We start from the raw sequence: 14,803 nt of genomic DNA on the forward strand, positions 1-14,803 counted from the left end.
ACCCAGGTCAGCTTGAGGCAAGACAACCACCCTCCCCATTATCCTATCCCTCCAGCCCCAGCACTATTATTCTTAAGCCTAGAGTGTTGCTTTGTATGTGCCACACAGCACCGGGCGCAGAACAGCAATCCCGATGGTACTCAGCAAGATGTGCTGATGGTGATTGATTCGGACGATGAGAACCTGTTCTTGTCAGGCAGCGGTCTTCATTTTTGCTTCAAATTTGAAAAACCTCTTGGGAAATGAAGGGCACAGCGCTGAGAGATGCCTGCTGGCGACTTAAAATTTTAACTTCTTCCTGATAAATGGGAGATATGCTGAAGATGTGTTGGCAATCAGACATTCATGAAAACCCTGTGCTTTCTTTGCAAATAAGGGGTTGTTTCCATTTGGGGCCCATTTTTCTTACCCTGCTCAGGACAAGGATTAGTCTGGAAATACTTGAATAAGGTAGAATTAATCAGATGACAGCTTCCTGTAAAGAGCGACAGATGGAGAACCAGTGTTCGAACACTGGTCACTCCTTCTCTCCTCCATGGCAAGGATGAGGACTTGACCCCACTGAAAATATTGAACCCCTCTTTACCAAGAGACTCCACAGATCACAGGGTTCAGCACCTGAGAATCTCTATTTTGTTATGGAATTAAATGGGCAGCTTATTTTTATACCTGGAAAAATATGTGCTTGGCACAAACAAAACATTTCCACAATGTTCATGCATTGCTATCTTTGGAAAAACAATCCTAATGCCTTTATTATTTTAAGGTGGAAACAGCCTCCCTCAGGCAAACTGGTGACAGCATCTAAGATACCTAGAAACCACCTGCAGAGGATTTTTCATCCACAGACCATTAACATTTCTTTTATTGGGGGGAGTGTGTGATATCTGGCCATGCTCAAGGGTTACTCCTAGTTTGGCACTCAGGAATCACTTCTGGTGAGGCTCAGGGGACCATTGGGGTGCTGGGGATGAAACCCCATTCTGCCACATGCAAGGCCTTATCCAACATACTGTCTCTTCATCCCACCTGGGTATTTGTTATTTTTTAGGAACGGAGTCAAAGGCAGGTTTCTTCTGAAAGCAGAGAGGCCCAATAAACATTGTTCAAGCAGAAATGAAGTAAAGCAGTCACTATCCTTCATGCATGTGTAAAAATGTTTAGTCCCAGACACCCCAGATAATTTACCTAATATGTCAAGTAATAAAACCTAAGATCACACTAATATGGGATACAGGAGATGTCTTAAAGGGCTGGAGGATGTTCCTGGCAAGCACAGGCGCCTAGGTGTGGCCTCCTGAGCACCACGGGGTGTGGCCCTGCTGGTTCCAGCACCACTGGGGAGTCACTCACTGCCCCCCCAAAAAAACCTAAACTCACACTAACGTCTAGGAAAAGCAGGAGAGGTAGGATAAATACGCAGTCGGTATGAAGCTGCTACCAGGAAAAGAGTGGGGGGGGCCCTTTCAGTGAGGGGGGCATGCAGCCTTGAGAACGGCTGACTCGGGGCACACACGATGAATGCCACCAACAGGAAGCTTCTTTTGGGGTGTCTTTGGGTGAGTCAGAACAGTTACGAATGTAGGGTTTTCTGAAATACAGTCAGGGTATTTGAAAACTTCGAAAAAGCAGGAGATTATCATATCTAAGTAATGACATAAGAAAGGGAAGGAAGGAAGGAAGGAAGGAAGGAAGGAAGGAAGGAAGGAAGGAAGGAAGGAAGGAAGGAAGGAAGGAAGGAAGGAAGGAAGGAAGGGAGGGAGGGAGGGAGGGAGGGAGGGAGGGAGGAAAGAAGGGCAGGTAAATGGAAGGAAGGAAGGAAGGAAGGAAGGAAGGAAGGAAGGAAGGAAGGAAGGAAGGAAGGAAGGAAGGAAGGGAGGGAGGGAGGGAGGGAGGAAAGAAGGGCAGGTAAATGGAAGGAAGGAAGGAAGGAAGGAAGGAAGGAAGGAAGGAAGGAAGGAAGGAAGGAAGGAAGGAAGGAAGGAAGGAAGGAAGGAAGGAAGGAAGGAAGGGAGGGAGGGAGGGAGGGAGGGAGGGAGGGAGGAAAGAAGGGCAGGCAAATGGAAGGAAGGAAGGAAGGAAGGAAGGAAGGAAGGAAGGAAGGAAGGAAGGAAGGAAGGAAGGAAGGAAGGAAGGAAGGAAGGAAGGAAGCGAGGGAGGGAGGGGGAGAATGGGAGGAGGAGGGAGGCAGAGGGAATGAGGGAGGAAAGGAAGAAAGGAAGATTAAAAGTCAGGACAACCCTTTTGTTTCAAATAGGCACCCAGAGGAGACAACGGCTGTCCGCCTTCCTACAGGGGACCCTGGGCACTTACCCTTGTTGCAGAATGGTCCTGCGTAGGCAGAGAACGTACAGTCGCAGGAGAAGCCGCTGGCCTTTTCCCGGCACTTCCCTCCATTGAGGCACAGCTTGCCATAGCTGCTGCAGTGGCCTCGGCAGCCCGGCTCCACCCCGGGAGTGACCTTGGCTCTTTCTTCCAGGTCCAGGGCCAGCCCGTTCAGCTGGAGGGACCGAATACAGCCCAGGAAGCCTCTCTGCCTCGTGGCCGTTCCACCTGAAAGGAAAAGACGGCCATGGACACATGCCACCGCGTGTCTGAACTGCGGCAGACAGACCACACCGCCAAGGGCTCACAGAGCAGGGACAAGAGGGTGGCCTGCTGGAGGAGGCTGTGGGCATCAGAGGCATCCCCTCAGGCCATGGGAAATGAACGTGAAAACGACATTTCAAAAGATATCCAAAACACAATGCAGTTGCTTGGGGTTCTTGGCCCAAAGTTGACTGTTACATAGTTCCTTGTCAATAGAAAATGATTCCTTAAACTTCAAATTAGAGAAATGTTTTTTTTTTTAATTAGTCTTGATTTCAAAGAACAAATTTAAGGCTGTATTTTACTTTTGCTCATTGCTAGGAACTTCCCAGCGTTGAAGAAACAAGAGGCCCCCAGGCTCCCAGTGAAATTAGACCCAATTAGGAAAACTCCAAGACACGTTATACTCAAAACGACAAAATACAAAGATAGAGACAAAATATGGAATGCAGCAAGATCAAAAAGGAAGTGACCTACTGAGGAAAGCCTATGCAATGTACAGCAGATCTAGCAAATGAGACCCTATGAGCTAGAAGGATATGGAAGGATGCAATGCAAAAAATCCATGAAATGACCACCTAATCAAAAAAACTATCCAGCTAGATTATCATTCATATGTGAAGGAACTATACAGAGATTCATGGGCAGGTAGCACGTTAGGGAATTCATAGCCTTGAAGCCAATTTTGCCAGAAGCGTTAAAAGAGCTCCATTAAAGAAGGACAGACTTCCATCACGTGCCATTGAATGTAGCAATTCCTATCAGTTCACACGGCTGTCCTCTACTAGATTAAGAAAGGTTAAAAACATATAGCAATTCATCATCACTAATTGACTTTTACTGATTGATTTTCTGATAATTCTATTTGCCATTTCTTTTAAGTTTTAGTGGACCAAGTAACATGAAATAAATGCTATATGCCTTTCCAGAGGGCAGGCTGGGAAATGAGAGGGTGCCTAGGAATTTTGGCGTAGGGAAGAGGATATGGTGGTGTGACTGGTGTTGGATGTTGTCTGCCTGAAACAACTCTATTGTGAAAACTTTGTAAATCACACTGTGTCGCAGTACACATACCTGGGCTGGGGGAAATGACAGTCATGGAGAAACTAAAATTTTAAAATATAACAATTTAAAATCAGCATTATTTGCAGGTTAAGTGTGATTGGTCATTCCTATCAAAATTGAATACCATTTCAATTCTGCAAGAAATCCTGGAACTTTCCTCACCCGACTGTGCATTGATGTGTCTTACCCCCACAATCCCCTGGCCCTGCACACATTGGTCTTTTCTCTACAAAGCGATGGTGACAAAGGATCTGTGCTGTTCTGGCATATGTCCCCATTATACACATACACACGCACATATTATATACATATATATATATATATATATATATACGCACATCACTCTATCACTGTATTACTGTCATCCTGTTGTTCATCGATTTGCTCAAGTGGGCACCAGTAACATCTCCATTGTGAGACTTGTTACTGTTTTTAGCATATCGAATATGCCACGAGCAGCTTGCCGGGCTCTCCGAGAAGGACAAAGGAACAGGATCCAGGTCGGCCACGGGTAAGGCAAATGCCCTACCCGCTGTGCTATCGCTCCAGTCCATATATACACATAGATATAATCACCAAGTGACTGTAAGATTCAAAGCTTTCATGACTGAGTTTCAGCTGTAAAATGTTCTAACACCCATCCCTCCACCAGTGTACATGTCCCACCACCAACATCCCCCGTATCACTCCTGCTAGCAACGCCCCCCACCCCCACCCCACAGTCTGCCTCCTTTATGGCAGGCACTTTCTTTTCTTCTCTCTCTCTCTCTCTCTCTCTCTCTCTCTCTCTCTCTCTCTCTCTCTCTCTCTCTCTGCCCCCTTTCGGGCATTATTGCTTGCAATACTGAGAGGCCATCATGTTTGGTTGTTCGCCCACTTTCAGCACACATCTCCCAAACAGAGCGATTCCCTCCAACCATCATTGTCATAATGGCTCCTTCTCTGTCCATACATATTTGGTTGGTTCATATTTGGTGTTGGTTCAGTGTATACTGTTTGCATCTTAGAAAGATTTTTAAAAATAAAGGAGGGGGGTGATAATTTTCCTTTTCCTTCACATATCTCCAAATTTTTTTCAATAAAATATTTTGCTTCATCTTTAAAAAAAACAGGAAGAGGATTAAAATAGAAATGGTGGCTTATCATTTACCAAATCGGCTCTATCTATCAGCATCGATTCAGTTACTTGGAGAGTCTAAGGTACTCAGGTGGAGCGAGACCCGTTTATCCTGAAGCCGGGCGTCTGAGACTGTCATAAACAGGAGTATGACACAAAGGACTCCTAAAAATCCAGACTAGGAGTTGCTTCAAGAAAGACTGGCTCTGGGGGGCAGAACTGGGGCTGCCAATCTAAGCAGGCACCTCGCTTATGATCTCCTGGGCAAACAGCATCCTACAAGAAGGCTCAGGATGGACGGGATGTAAGTCGGAGCTCAGAAATGTGAGACACAAATGCTCAGAACTTAAAGCACAAAAATAATGCCCCGTGTATCCTCTTAAATGATTTTGTGTTTGGGGAATTGTGGCCTCGCTAGGTTGTAGGGAGTTCTAGTCCCACTCTTCCGCATAGATCTTTGTATTGTTTTCCGTAAAGGCTGAACCAGATCACAGGGTGTGGTATTGAACTAATGTGCACGAGAAGCCATAATTAATAGTACTGTAAACCACAGAGTCAATCAATAAATTTTTTTTTAATTTAAATAAAGCTAAAAAAGAAATTAAATGACTTTTATTTTAAAGATTTTTTTGGTACGAAAAAGAAAATAACACTCCAACCATTGAGAATGAAAAGGATCACTTTGGATGGAGATGTGTGCTAAAAGTGGGTAAAGGACCAGACACGATGGCCTCTCAGTATCTCTATTGCAAGTCATGATGACTAAAAGGAGAGAGGGAGAGGGAGTAGGAGAGAGAGAGAGAGAGAGAGAGAGAGAGAGAGAGAGAGAGGGAGGGAGGGAGAGAGGGAGGGAGAGAGAGAACAAAAGGGATGGGGGGGGATATTGATGGGAAATGTACACTGGTGGAGGGATGGGAGTTGGAACATTGTATGACTGAAACCTGATCACAAAGCTTTGTAACTTTATCTCACAGAGATTCAATTAAAAAAGAGTTTAAAAATGTCCCATTAATTGGGTTAATGCAAAAACAAAAGTCAAAAGACCCTTAAAAAATAACACCCCAGTGGAAACCATCTGAGTGATGCTACCGAGGGGCATGTGGAGGTCATGGGCTTCTCTGCAAAGGTTCTTCATCTTTGGAAGCCTGACACTGCTGAACCCTCCTTCAGTCCAGCTCTCACGCCTGCCCTGTTCAATTCCCCCTTGCCACAATCCTCTCACTTCTCCCCACTGCATTTAGCTAGCCTGTAGCACTGCAGCACTGTCATCCCATTGTTCATCGATTTGCTGGAGCGGGCACCAGTAACATCTCCATTGTGAGACTTGTTGTGAGTGTTTTTGGCATATTGAATACGCCACGGGGAGCTTGCCAGGCTCTGCCGAGCGGGCAGGACACTCTTGGTAGCTTTCCGGGCTCTCTGAGAGGGACGGAGAAATGAAACACTGGTCGGCCGTGTGCAAGGCAAACGCCCTACCCACTATGCTATCACCTGAGTTACTTAAATTTTCCTTAGTCTGGGAGATGGACCTAGATTTTAGGGTGACAAATTGGCTCTCAAGACTCAGCACCTACCTGGATTAACATTGCACCTTTTTACTTCTCCAGGTGCTGCCCTGAGAACACATGTGATTCAGGGCTTTCGTTATCCCGCATTCCCAGGACCCAGAGCAGTGCAATGCAGATTTTTTATGAAGATGAGTTTATTCACAGTTAACAATAGCAATAGCTCATGATTAAGACTCTGCCAACTTCTTTTTTTGATGATTTAATTCTTTTATATTTTCATTTTTATTTTTTGGTATTTATTTATTTTTAATAATTTATTTATTTTTTAATTAGTGAGTCACAGTGAGGGTACAGTTACAGATTCACACATTTTCGTGCTTGTTTTTCCCTCATGCAATGTTCGAGAGCCCATCCCCCACCAGTGTCCATTCTCCATCACTTATGAACCCAGTATCTTTCCCACCTCCCTATCCCATCCCCCCCACCCCACTCTGCCTCTGTGGCAGAGCATTCCAATTTGGTCTCTCTCTCTCCTTTTGGATGTTGGACTCCACCAACTTCTAATTAGAAATGGACTTATTCATAAACCACACTCAACGTTGGAAGAAGGAGCTGGGATCTTAGGGCTTTGTTAAGACCAGAAACATCTCCCCTGCCCAGTGATTTTAGGGTCCTTGAGACCCAGAAAAGGGGTACAACCCACTGAATATTTCTGAATAAATTCATATGATTTTGGAAAGTAAGAAAACCAGGAAGCGAAGACTAAAATACCTTATGAGCATTTTGGACCATTTATAGGCATAATGGTCTCTGTTCAAATGGCTGAATTTATTTGGGGGCTACGTCTAACAGTGTTCAGAAGCTACCTCAAGCTCTGTGCTTGGGGATCACTCTCGCTGGGGCTTGGGGACTGAACCCAGAGTTCCAACATGCGCTGAGTCCATCAAGGTTTCTCACAGCCCACAAACAGCTGTATTTAAAAATTCTATATTCTTCTTGATGTAGTGGACAGATGCTGAACTTCTTTAGTGAAGAATATAAAAGTTTTAAGAATAGAGTTCATATTTTTTTTGTAGAAGCCCAGATATAGGGTGGAATGAAGTAAAAGAAGCTCCAATTCCAGTTCTTGTGGCTCGGGAGAAGGCAGTTAATTCATCCCTGAGTTTCACAACAACTGACAAATCTCAGTAATTTCTCCTACAGTCTCCACCTCCCTGCCATTCTTGAGTCTCCCCTAATTCTCAGGAATCTCCTTCCTCTGCATGAAAGCTGCTGTTCCCCTTCGTATCAGACCTCCCAAATATCCCACTCTGTTTGCCCAACTCTCCATCCTTCATAGAGATGCTCTTGGATGGAGGTTTGCTCACTGGGAGAGACAGTCTGAAGCCTGAATTTTAGCTTTGGCTCGGGAATACTTTGGAGGTGGGCAATATGCTGTTGAATCTAGAATTGAGATGTGTGCCCAGGCATTGTATTTACTCTGTGTTAGAGTTCTTTAAATCATGGTATACAGTTTATAGTACACAGTGATATTAAGTCATGGTCCACGATGCATTCGTCACTGAAACACTCACCATCCCTGATTTAGGAGTTCTCTCCATCTGCTTGGGCTAGAGCGATAGCACAGCGAGTAGGGAGTTTGCTTTGCACGTGGCCGACCCTGGTTCGATTCTTCCATCCCTCTCAGAGAACCCGGCAAGCTACCGAGAGTATCCTGCCCTCATGGCAGAGCCTGGCAAGATAACCGTGGCGTATTCAGTATGCCAAAAACAGTAACAAGTCTCATAATGGAGACATTACTGGTGCCCGCTCGAGCAAATCAATGAACAATGGGACAACAGTGCTCCAGTGCTCCAACTGCTAATGACATATTAACAACTAAATAAGTTGAAATCCACCTGCTCAATACAACCCATTTCTATCAGTTTGTAACTTGACTTTCTTTGTTTCTTTTGTTTTAGATAAACTAGATGCCCAGAGAAGCCCTGCGCTCATCTATGGGCACAGCTGAAGAAATAATCAAAAAAACACACTTTGAATAAGAGCTGGTCTTCTTATACATAAGCTCTACTTCCTCTCCACACCAAAATAAAGTCAAAACAGAAAACTTCCATTTCCTCTTTCTCCTCAGATCACTTTTGGTTTAAATGGAATTTTCAGTTCTGCACATTTTATTTCATGGCACTTCGCTAGCTCTGAGTTTGACACTGGAGATAAAGAATGGTGGGCAACTGATCTTATTCTCAAATTGCTACCGGGCTAGGAACAGGTATAGACAGAGAAGGATGTGATTACCACAATGCTGTTAATGCTACAAAGAGAGACCAGGGGACATGGGCAGAGGATGGGGATATTTAAAGGGAAAATGCCATATATGCTCAAATATTTGTCAGAGCAAGAAGAAAATTAACACTCAGCTTTGCAAACACAACTTTTGGATTCTGTACTTTGAAAGATTTGATGTGAACGTACTAGTTCTTACTTGCATTTAAGAATTCTCCCTCAAGGATAATGTCTGACTATACATCATCATTTTTTTTGTCATGCAGGTACTAAGGAGGTTCATTTTGTCACGAGGTTCCAAGTTGAAAACTTTGCAAAGGTGTAACTCTTCCAGAAAGCACGCCAACGTAAATAGTTCTGGGTCTGAAAGCTTAATTAAAGATTCCAGTGACTATTCAGGGTTAGAGTATGTCCAATTAAAATGAGCTGCAGTTTGATTAATTGATTCTGGATGTTTCTGCTGAGCTATTATGTTTGGAACTGTCTTCCAATTAATTTTCTATCAATTTACCTGCCATACCATATCAGATGTAATGAATTCCGGAACTTCACAAACACCGAGTACCTTGTGAAACGGATACCTCTCCGTTCTGTGTGAATGCCTAGGAGGGAGCCTGCCGCCTTGCAGGAGCGAATGGGGATTCTGCACTTAAATAACCACACCAGGTGCTGCGATGGGGCCGAGTGAGCCCCAACCTTTGATGGCGGTTCTCTCCGCAAGTTAGTCTCAGTGACAGATGCTACTCTTATGCAGGGTGAGCTGGCGCTTTGCTCTGCCAATTTCCCATTACCTTTGTGGCAGGAAGACCTCTCACTTCTAAGGGACAAACTATCTGAGTGCTGGGTTCGAATATTATTAAGGATTAATGGGCAGCAATTCCATAATTCATCCCGGGGCCTTAGAGGAAGAACAAAATCACGATCACCATGTTTCTCTTTAAAAGCCAAAGTTAGGAAAGCTTGTCTGGCTGTGCCTGGGGCTTCTAGGGAGAAGTCTTGTGGCAGAGAAAAGTAAAGGGGTGAAGGGTCTGACCACAGATCAACCTGGGATAGGAAGTGACAGGCATACAGGAAGTTGGGCCCTGGACCAAGTGAAAAGATGAAGTGAGAAAGTCTGCTTATGATTACCACTTCCCTAACCTTCAGAGGCAAAAATGGGGTGTCATTACAGAGGGCTTGAGAGATTGGAGGTGCAGTCCTCATTTTCTTCTTTTTTCTTTCTTTTTTTTTTTTTGTTTTTTGGGTCACATCCAGAGATGCTCAGGGATTACTCCTGGCTCTGTGCTCAGGAATTACTCCTGTTGGTGCTTGGGGGACCATATGGGATGCTGGAAATCTAACCCTGGTTGGCCACATGCAAGGCAAAGGCCCTACCTGCTGTGCTATCACTCCAGCCCTGCAGTCATCATTTTCGATAGAAACTTCCTCATTGAGCAAAGCTCCACAAGGCCTGAGAGGAAGAGCGCTGCTCTCGTGTTCCAAGAAGGATTCCAGTGAAAGAAGCAACTGGTGTGAAAGCACAGAAATGTCAGCCACCTTTGCTGACACAGTCAGGGGTGAGAACGTGTGTCCAGGGCCGAGATGTCAGGGAAAAATGGCTCTAATTAGACTTCTTACGTGTCAAAGCACAGCCGCAGCCTGGTGTGTCCCAACAGGCCACATTTGGAGACAGGGATGCTTGGTGGTATTAATCATATCCTCTGGCCTCAAGAGCTTGTGTGTGAATTCTAAATTCAGTTGGTCGGCCTATAAAATTTACTCACTGACACAGGTGAAGTACATAGGGAGGTTCCTAAGCTAGTCATAGGAAAAGACATTTTAAGGAGAGATGACATCGCTGAAACAAATGGTAAAGAGAAATGTGATTTTTGTCTGCACTGTACTTGCTAATCGGGGGATACATCTACAGAGGAAAATGTGACTGAATAAAAACGACTGGAACATAAAACATTTTGACACCCTCTTCCCCTATCTCTCTATCTTAGCTTATCAAAACCAATGTAAAAAGAAGAGATCTAGACTCTCTGATAATTAAGAAGTTCTGTTCATCCAAAGACATCACTAACAATAAGAAAATGCAGCCAGTGGGGCAGGAGGAGATATCTGTAATGCAATTATCTGAAAAGGGTTCATTCAAAATCCATAAAAATTCCTATCATTTTATGTTTATTTTGCTGTTTTTTTTTTTTAAAGAAGACAGAACTGTAGAAAACGGTCAACAGACCAGCACAGTCACACCATAAAGGAAGACATCCAAATGATGAAGAGAGATTTGGCAACACCTACCATAGGCATATGGTATGTATGACCCAGTAATTCTACTCCTAGGTCTATACCCAACAGAAATGCAAGCATATGTTTACCAGAAAACCATTTCAAGGATGTCTCTGTTCCAGCCAAGTTCCAAATGACAAAAATGTCAACACAAAGAAATGATTCATATCTTTGTATCGGTAAGATCAGTTACCCAAAGACCCCTGAACTGAAACAGTATGCAACTAAGATTGAGAGGGACAGACTCAGAGCATCAGCGTGCTTCAAGTTCAGCCCTGACCTTTAAAAACTATTTGCTCAAAAAAATATTTGTACACTTGATGCAAATGACTTCTGAGTCCACGCCAGCAGTCCTTACTTCTCCTTCAGAGTCTAGCCCCACCGTACTGAGATGGTGTTTGCCCCATTTAAAAAACCTGTCAGTAAATGAATTTAGACGGCAAACAAAAATTGCAGAGCTGGTTGAATGAAAATCAATTCAAGGCTAATTTAAGAAGCTTCTACGAAAAATGCTGAGTTTACAAACCAAAATAGAAAATGACCACTGTCACTTTTCAGCTGAAAAAAAAAAAGATGATGGATTCTTTTCTCCCCATCATTTCTGTGGCTGGTGAATGTTTGTGGGAACAAGATAAAGCATAAAGTAGGGACTCTTGACATTGAGTCCTTGGTGCTAATGCAGTGAAGGACATATATTTAGTGTACCAATTAGTGCCCTCATCTAAACTTATTTTTTCCAAGTAGTAAATGGTATCTCTGAATAGAGTTATTTATGGAAACGTGATACAAGTCACACATATAGAAAAAAGGGGGGAGCAAGAGATCTGTAAGACCCAGGGCCGTAATTTAGAACAAAAAAGGGAGAAGGATGAACTACCTATAAGCAGCAAGTGGACAACTTCTCATAACAAAACTGAGCATGATAGTTTTGAGATTTGAAGGAGAGGAGAAGCTCCCTGCTTGTTGTTCATTGTTTCTAACTAAGTTAGTGTCATTTTTTTCCATATCAGGTTCTGCTTATTATCATGTTACTCCTTCACTTTTCATAGCATCCTACAGCTTAGATTGTTTGAATATAGTTGTTCTCACACCGGAAGCCACCGGGAATGTTAGAACCCTGTTTTGTAATTCTTTGGTGTAGTTTTACAATGGTGGAATCTGGAAAAAATCATCATGTCCTTATCTGTTTCAACTGCCAAATATAACTGTTTCTAAGATCAATCGTATTTTTAACCATGCTATTTATTTTCACTGATTTCAAACTGAAGCAATTTTGAGCTCTGACGTTAAAGCCTTGCCTCAGAGTCTCCTCCAAGATGTGAACACACCAGTGAATGGTCTTCAGTGGCAAGAGTGAGCAAGCAACGTAGGCAGTACACTGGTTTATTTCAGGCCGTCCACTCAGTAGTCCCTCTGGGAAGACCGCCCCAAACGTTAAACTCAGAAAACCTCAATAACCTCAATAAATTTTACCAACACTGGCAGGGCTACGGTAGCACACTAAACTAGAGCACATAATTGAACCCCAATCTGAGCATGTTTCATCTATTCATAACATTTATTTGTAGGTATTAAATAAATACATTACAAATTCTGGGACTAAAGAGAAAATAAAGGAGAGCTTGAGAGAGAGAGAGAGAGAGAGACATAGGGAGTAAGCACTGTGCACCTTGTATGTGGCTGATCCCAATTAATCCACAGTAGCACATGGCTTTTTAATCAGAATCTGGAGAGACCTTTAGCACTGCTGGATATGATACCAACCTTCTCCAAATTAAAAAAATAATAATAAATATTAAATATATTTAAGTAGAGAAAGTTTGGTACATATACACAATAAAATACTATGCAGCTGTTAGAAAAGATGAAATTTGCATATAGGTGGATCAACATGAAGAGTATCATCCTAAGTGAAATGAGTCAGAGAGAGGGACAGACATAGAACGACTGCACTCATTTGTGTAATGTAAAGTAACAGAATGGGAGACTAACACCCAAGAATAATAGAGATAAGGGCCAGAAGGGTCACTCCATGGCTTGGAAGCTGTCCTCACATGCTGGGAGAAAAGGTAGCTGGGATAGAGAATAGATCACTGAGTGAATGGTGCTTGGAGGGTTTACTCGGGATGGGAGATGTGTGCTAAAGTAGACAATGGGCCAAACATGATGGCCACTTAGTACCTGTACTGCAAATCATAACGCTCAAAAGGAGAGAAAGAGTAAAAGAGAATGTGCTTGCCACAGAGCGGGTGGGGTGGGGGGAATGAGGATGTGGGGGGTGGTGGGAGAAATACTGGGAACATTGGTGGTGGAGAATGGGCACTGGTGGAGGATGGGTATTCGATCATTGTATGACTAAAATGTAATCACGAAAGTTTGTAAGTCGGTGACTGTATCTCATGGTGATTCATTAAAAAAATATAATAAAAATATTTAAGTAATTAAATAAAGTATTCAAGAAAAAGAATCATGTCAAGCATATCACATTATTGAAAATTCTAATGCTTTATAGCTGTAGTATAAAGCAATTTGTTAAAAAAAAAAAACAATCACACATTTCTACACTACTGTACGCATGTGACCTAAGCTATTGAAAAAAAAAAGGAGGGGCTGGAGTGATAGCACAGCAGGTAGGACGTTTGCCTTGCATGCAGTCAACCTGAGTTTGCTTCCCAGCATCCCATATGGCCCCTGGAGCACTGACAGGAGTAATTCCTTAATTCCTGAGTGCATAAGCCAGGAGTAACCCCTGTGCATTGCCGATGTGACCCAAAAAAGCAAAAAAAAAAAAAAAAAAAAAGGAGACTGGAATAAAATGAGATTTATTCCAAGGAAATTATAATTCATAATAAATTATGTTTTTACTATTTAAAAAAAAACCAAAAAGGTGTTTTTTGACAAAAAGCTACTAAATTCTGATAATGTAATGGTAGATTGTCTCACAGTCTTTTACTGAAGTTTTATATTTATAAAAATTGCATTTCTCTGGGGGCCAGAGAGACAATAAATTGGATTGGGTATGTGCCCTGAGCACAGCTGAATGAGGTTGTATGCCCAGTAGCCGATGGCCCGTGTGGTCACCTCAAACTTGAGGAATGACCCTGAAAAGAGCCTACCTGTGCATGGCTGGGTGTGGTCCCCCTAAATTGCATTTTCATGTCATTTTAAACATTGTTATTATTAGTACTATTAATGCGACATTTTTATTTCTCCTAATAAAAATGATTTAAAACATTTTTATTAGGAGAAAAAAGTTACGCTGAAAATGACACTTATTCTTTGTAACTACATTCATCTCACTCATTTGTCCCAATACCCAAATACAAATGATAGTCGTTATGCACACTTGAAAATACAAATTAGCTATAATTATTTTTAAGATGGATGGGTGAACTGCAAATTAAACTCTTGAACTTATAAGTAAGGGGAATGAAATTACCCTTTAAATTCTTTAACTCCAAATCAATTGTGCTGGAGTAAAGCAGAGATTCCTAGTCACCCAGAGTCACCGAATCTCAGGGGAGGCTTAAGTGAACACTCTTGAAGGGACCAACTCCGTGAGGGGAAGCATCCATCAAGAGAAGGCCCTTTCTCCATCCAACATGCGCAGGGATCGGCCATTGGACAGGCCAGGCGGATTTTCCTGGAGAAAGTGATTCCAGGACAGGGAGTTTCCGCTGGGAGTGGAGAGGGTTTTTCCACTGTGAAGAGCAACCATACTTCCCTATTCTGGCAAGACTGTGGTGCATAGTGTATAGTCCGGGTTGTAGAACCTTGGAAGAGCCTGATTCATTACCACAAATTAGGATAAAGGGAAATCAAGGAGAATAAACTTCATTAAATACTGGGAAATGCTATTGGAACCTTGAATTCTACAGTAATGAACTATTCTTATGCCCGAGCATATCAGTATGAGTAAGAAGCTGGCAACAATTATGAGCCACCATAAACCAAGTCCTGATGCTCC

At 42.9% G+C, this 14,803-nt stretch overlaps 1 protein-coding gene across 2 annotated transcripts in view; it reads right to left on the reverse strand.

Annotated features, from left to right (window-relative positions):
- CNTNAP4 (contactin associated protein family member 4) overlaps window positions 1-14,803 on the reverse strand; it is a 277,745-nt gene that overhangs the window by 22,386 nt on the left and 240,556 nt on the right. For both annotated transcript variants that reach the window (XM_004600513.2, XM_055145181.1), the window contains exon 18: window positions 2,314-2,553. In XM_004600513.2, the coding sequence (XP_004600570.2) occupies window positions 2,314-2,553 (240 nt within the window). The remainder of the gene's footprint in view (window positions 1-2,313; window positions 2,554-14,803) is intronic.

Source organism: Sorex araneus, chromosome 8 (genome assembly GCF_027595985.1).
Source record: "Sorex araneus isolate mSorAra2 chromosome 8, mSorAra2.pri, whole genome shotgun sequence".
Taxonomy (NCBI): domain Eukaryota; kingdom Metazoa; phylum Chordata; class Mammalia; order Eulipotyphla; family Soricidae; genus Sorex; species Sorex araneus.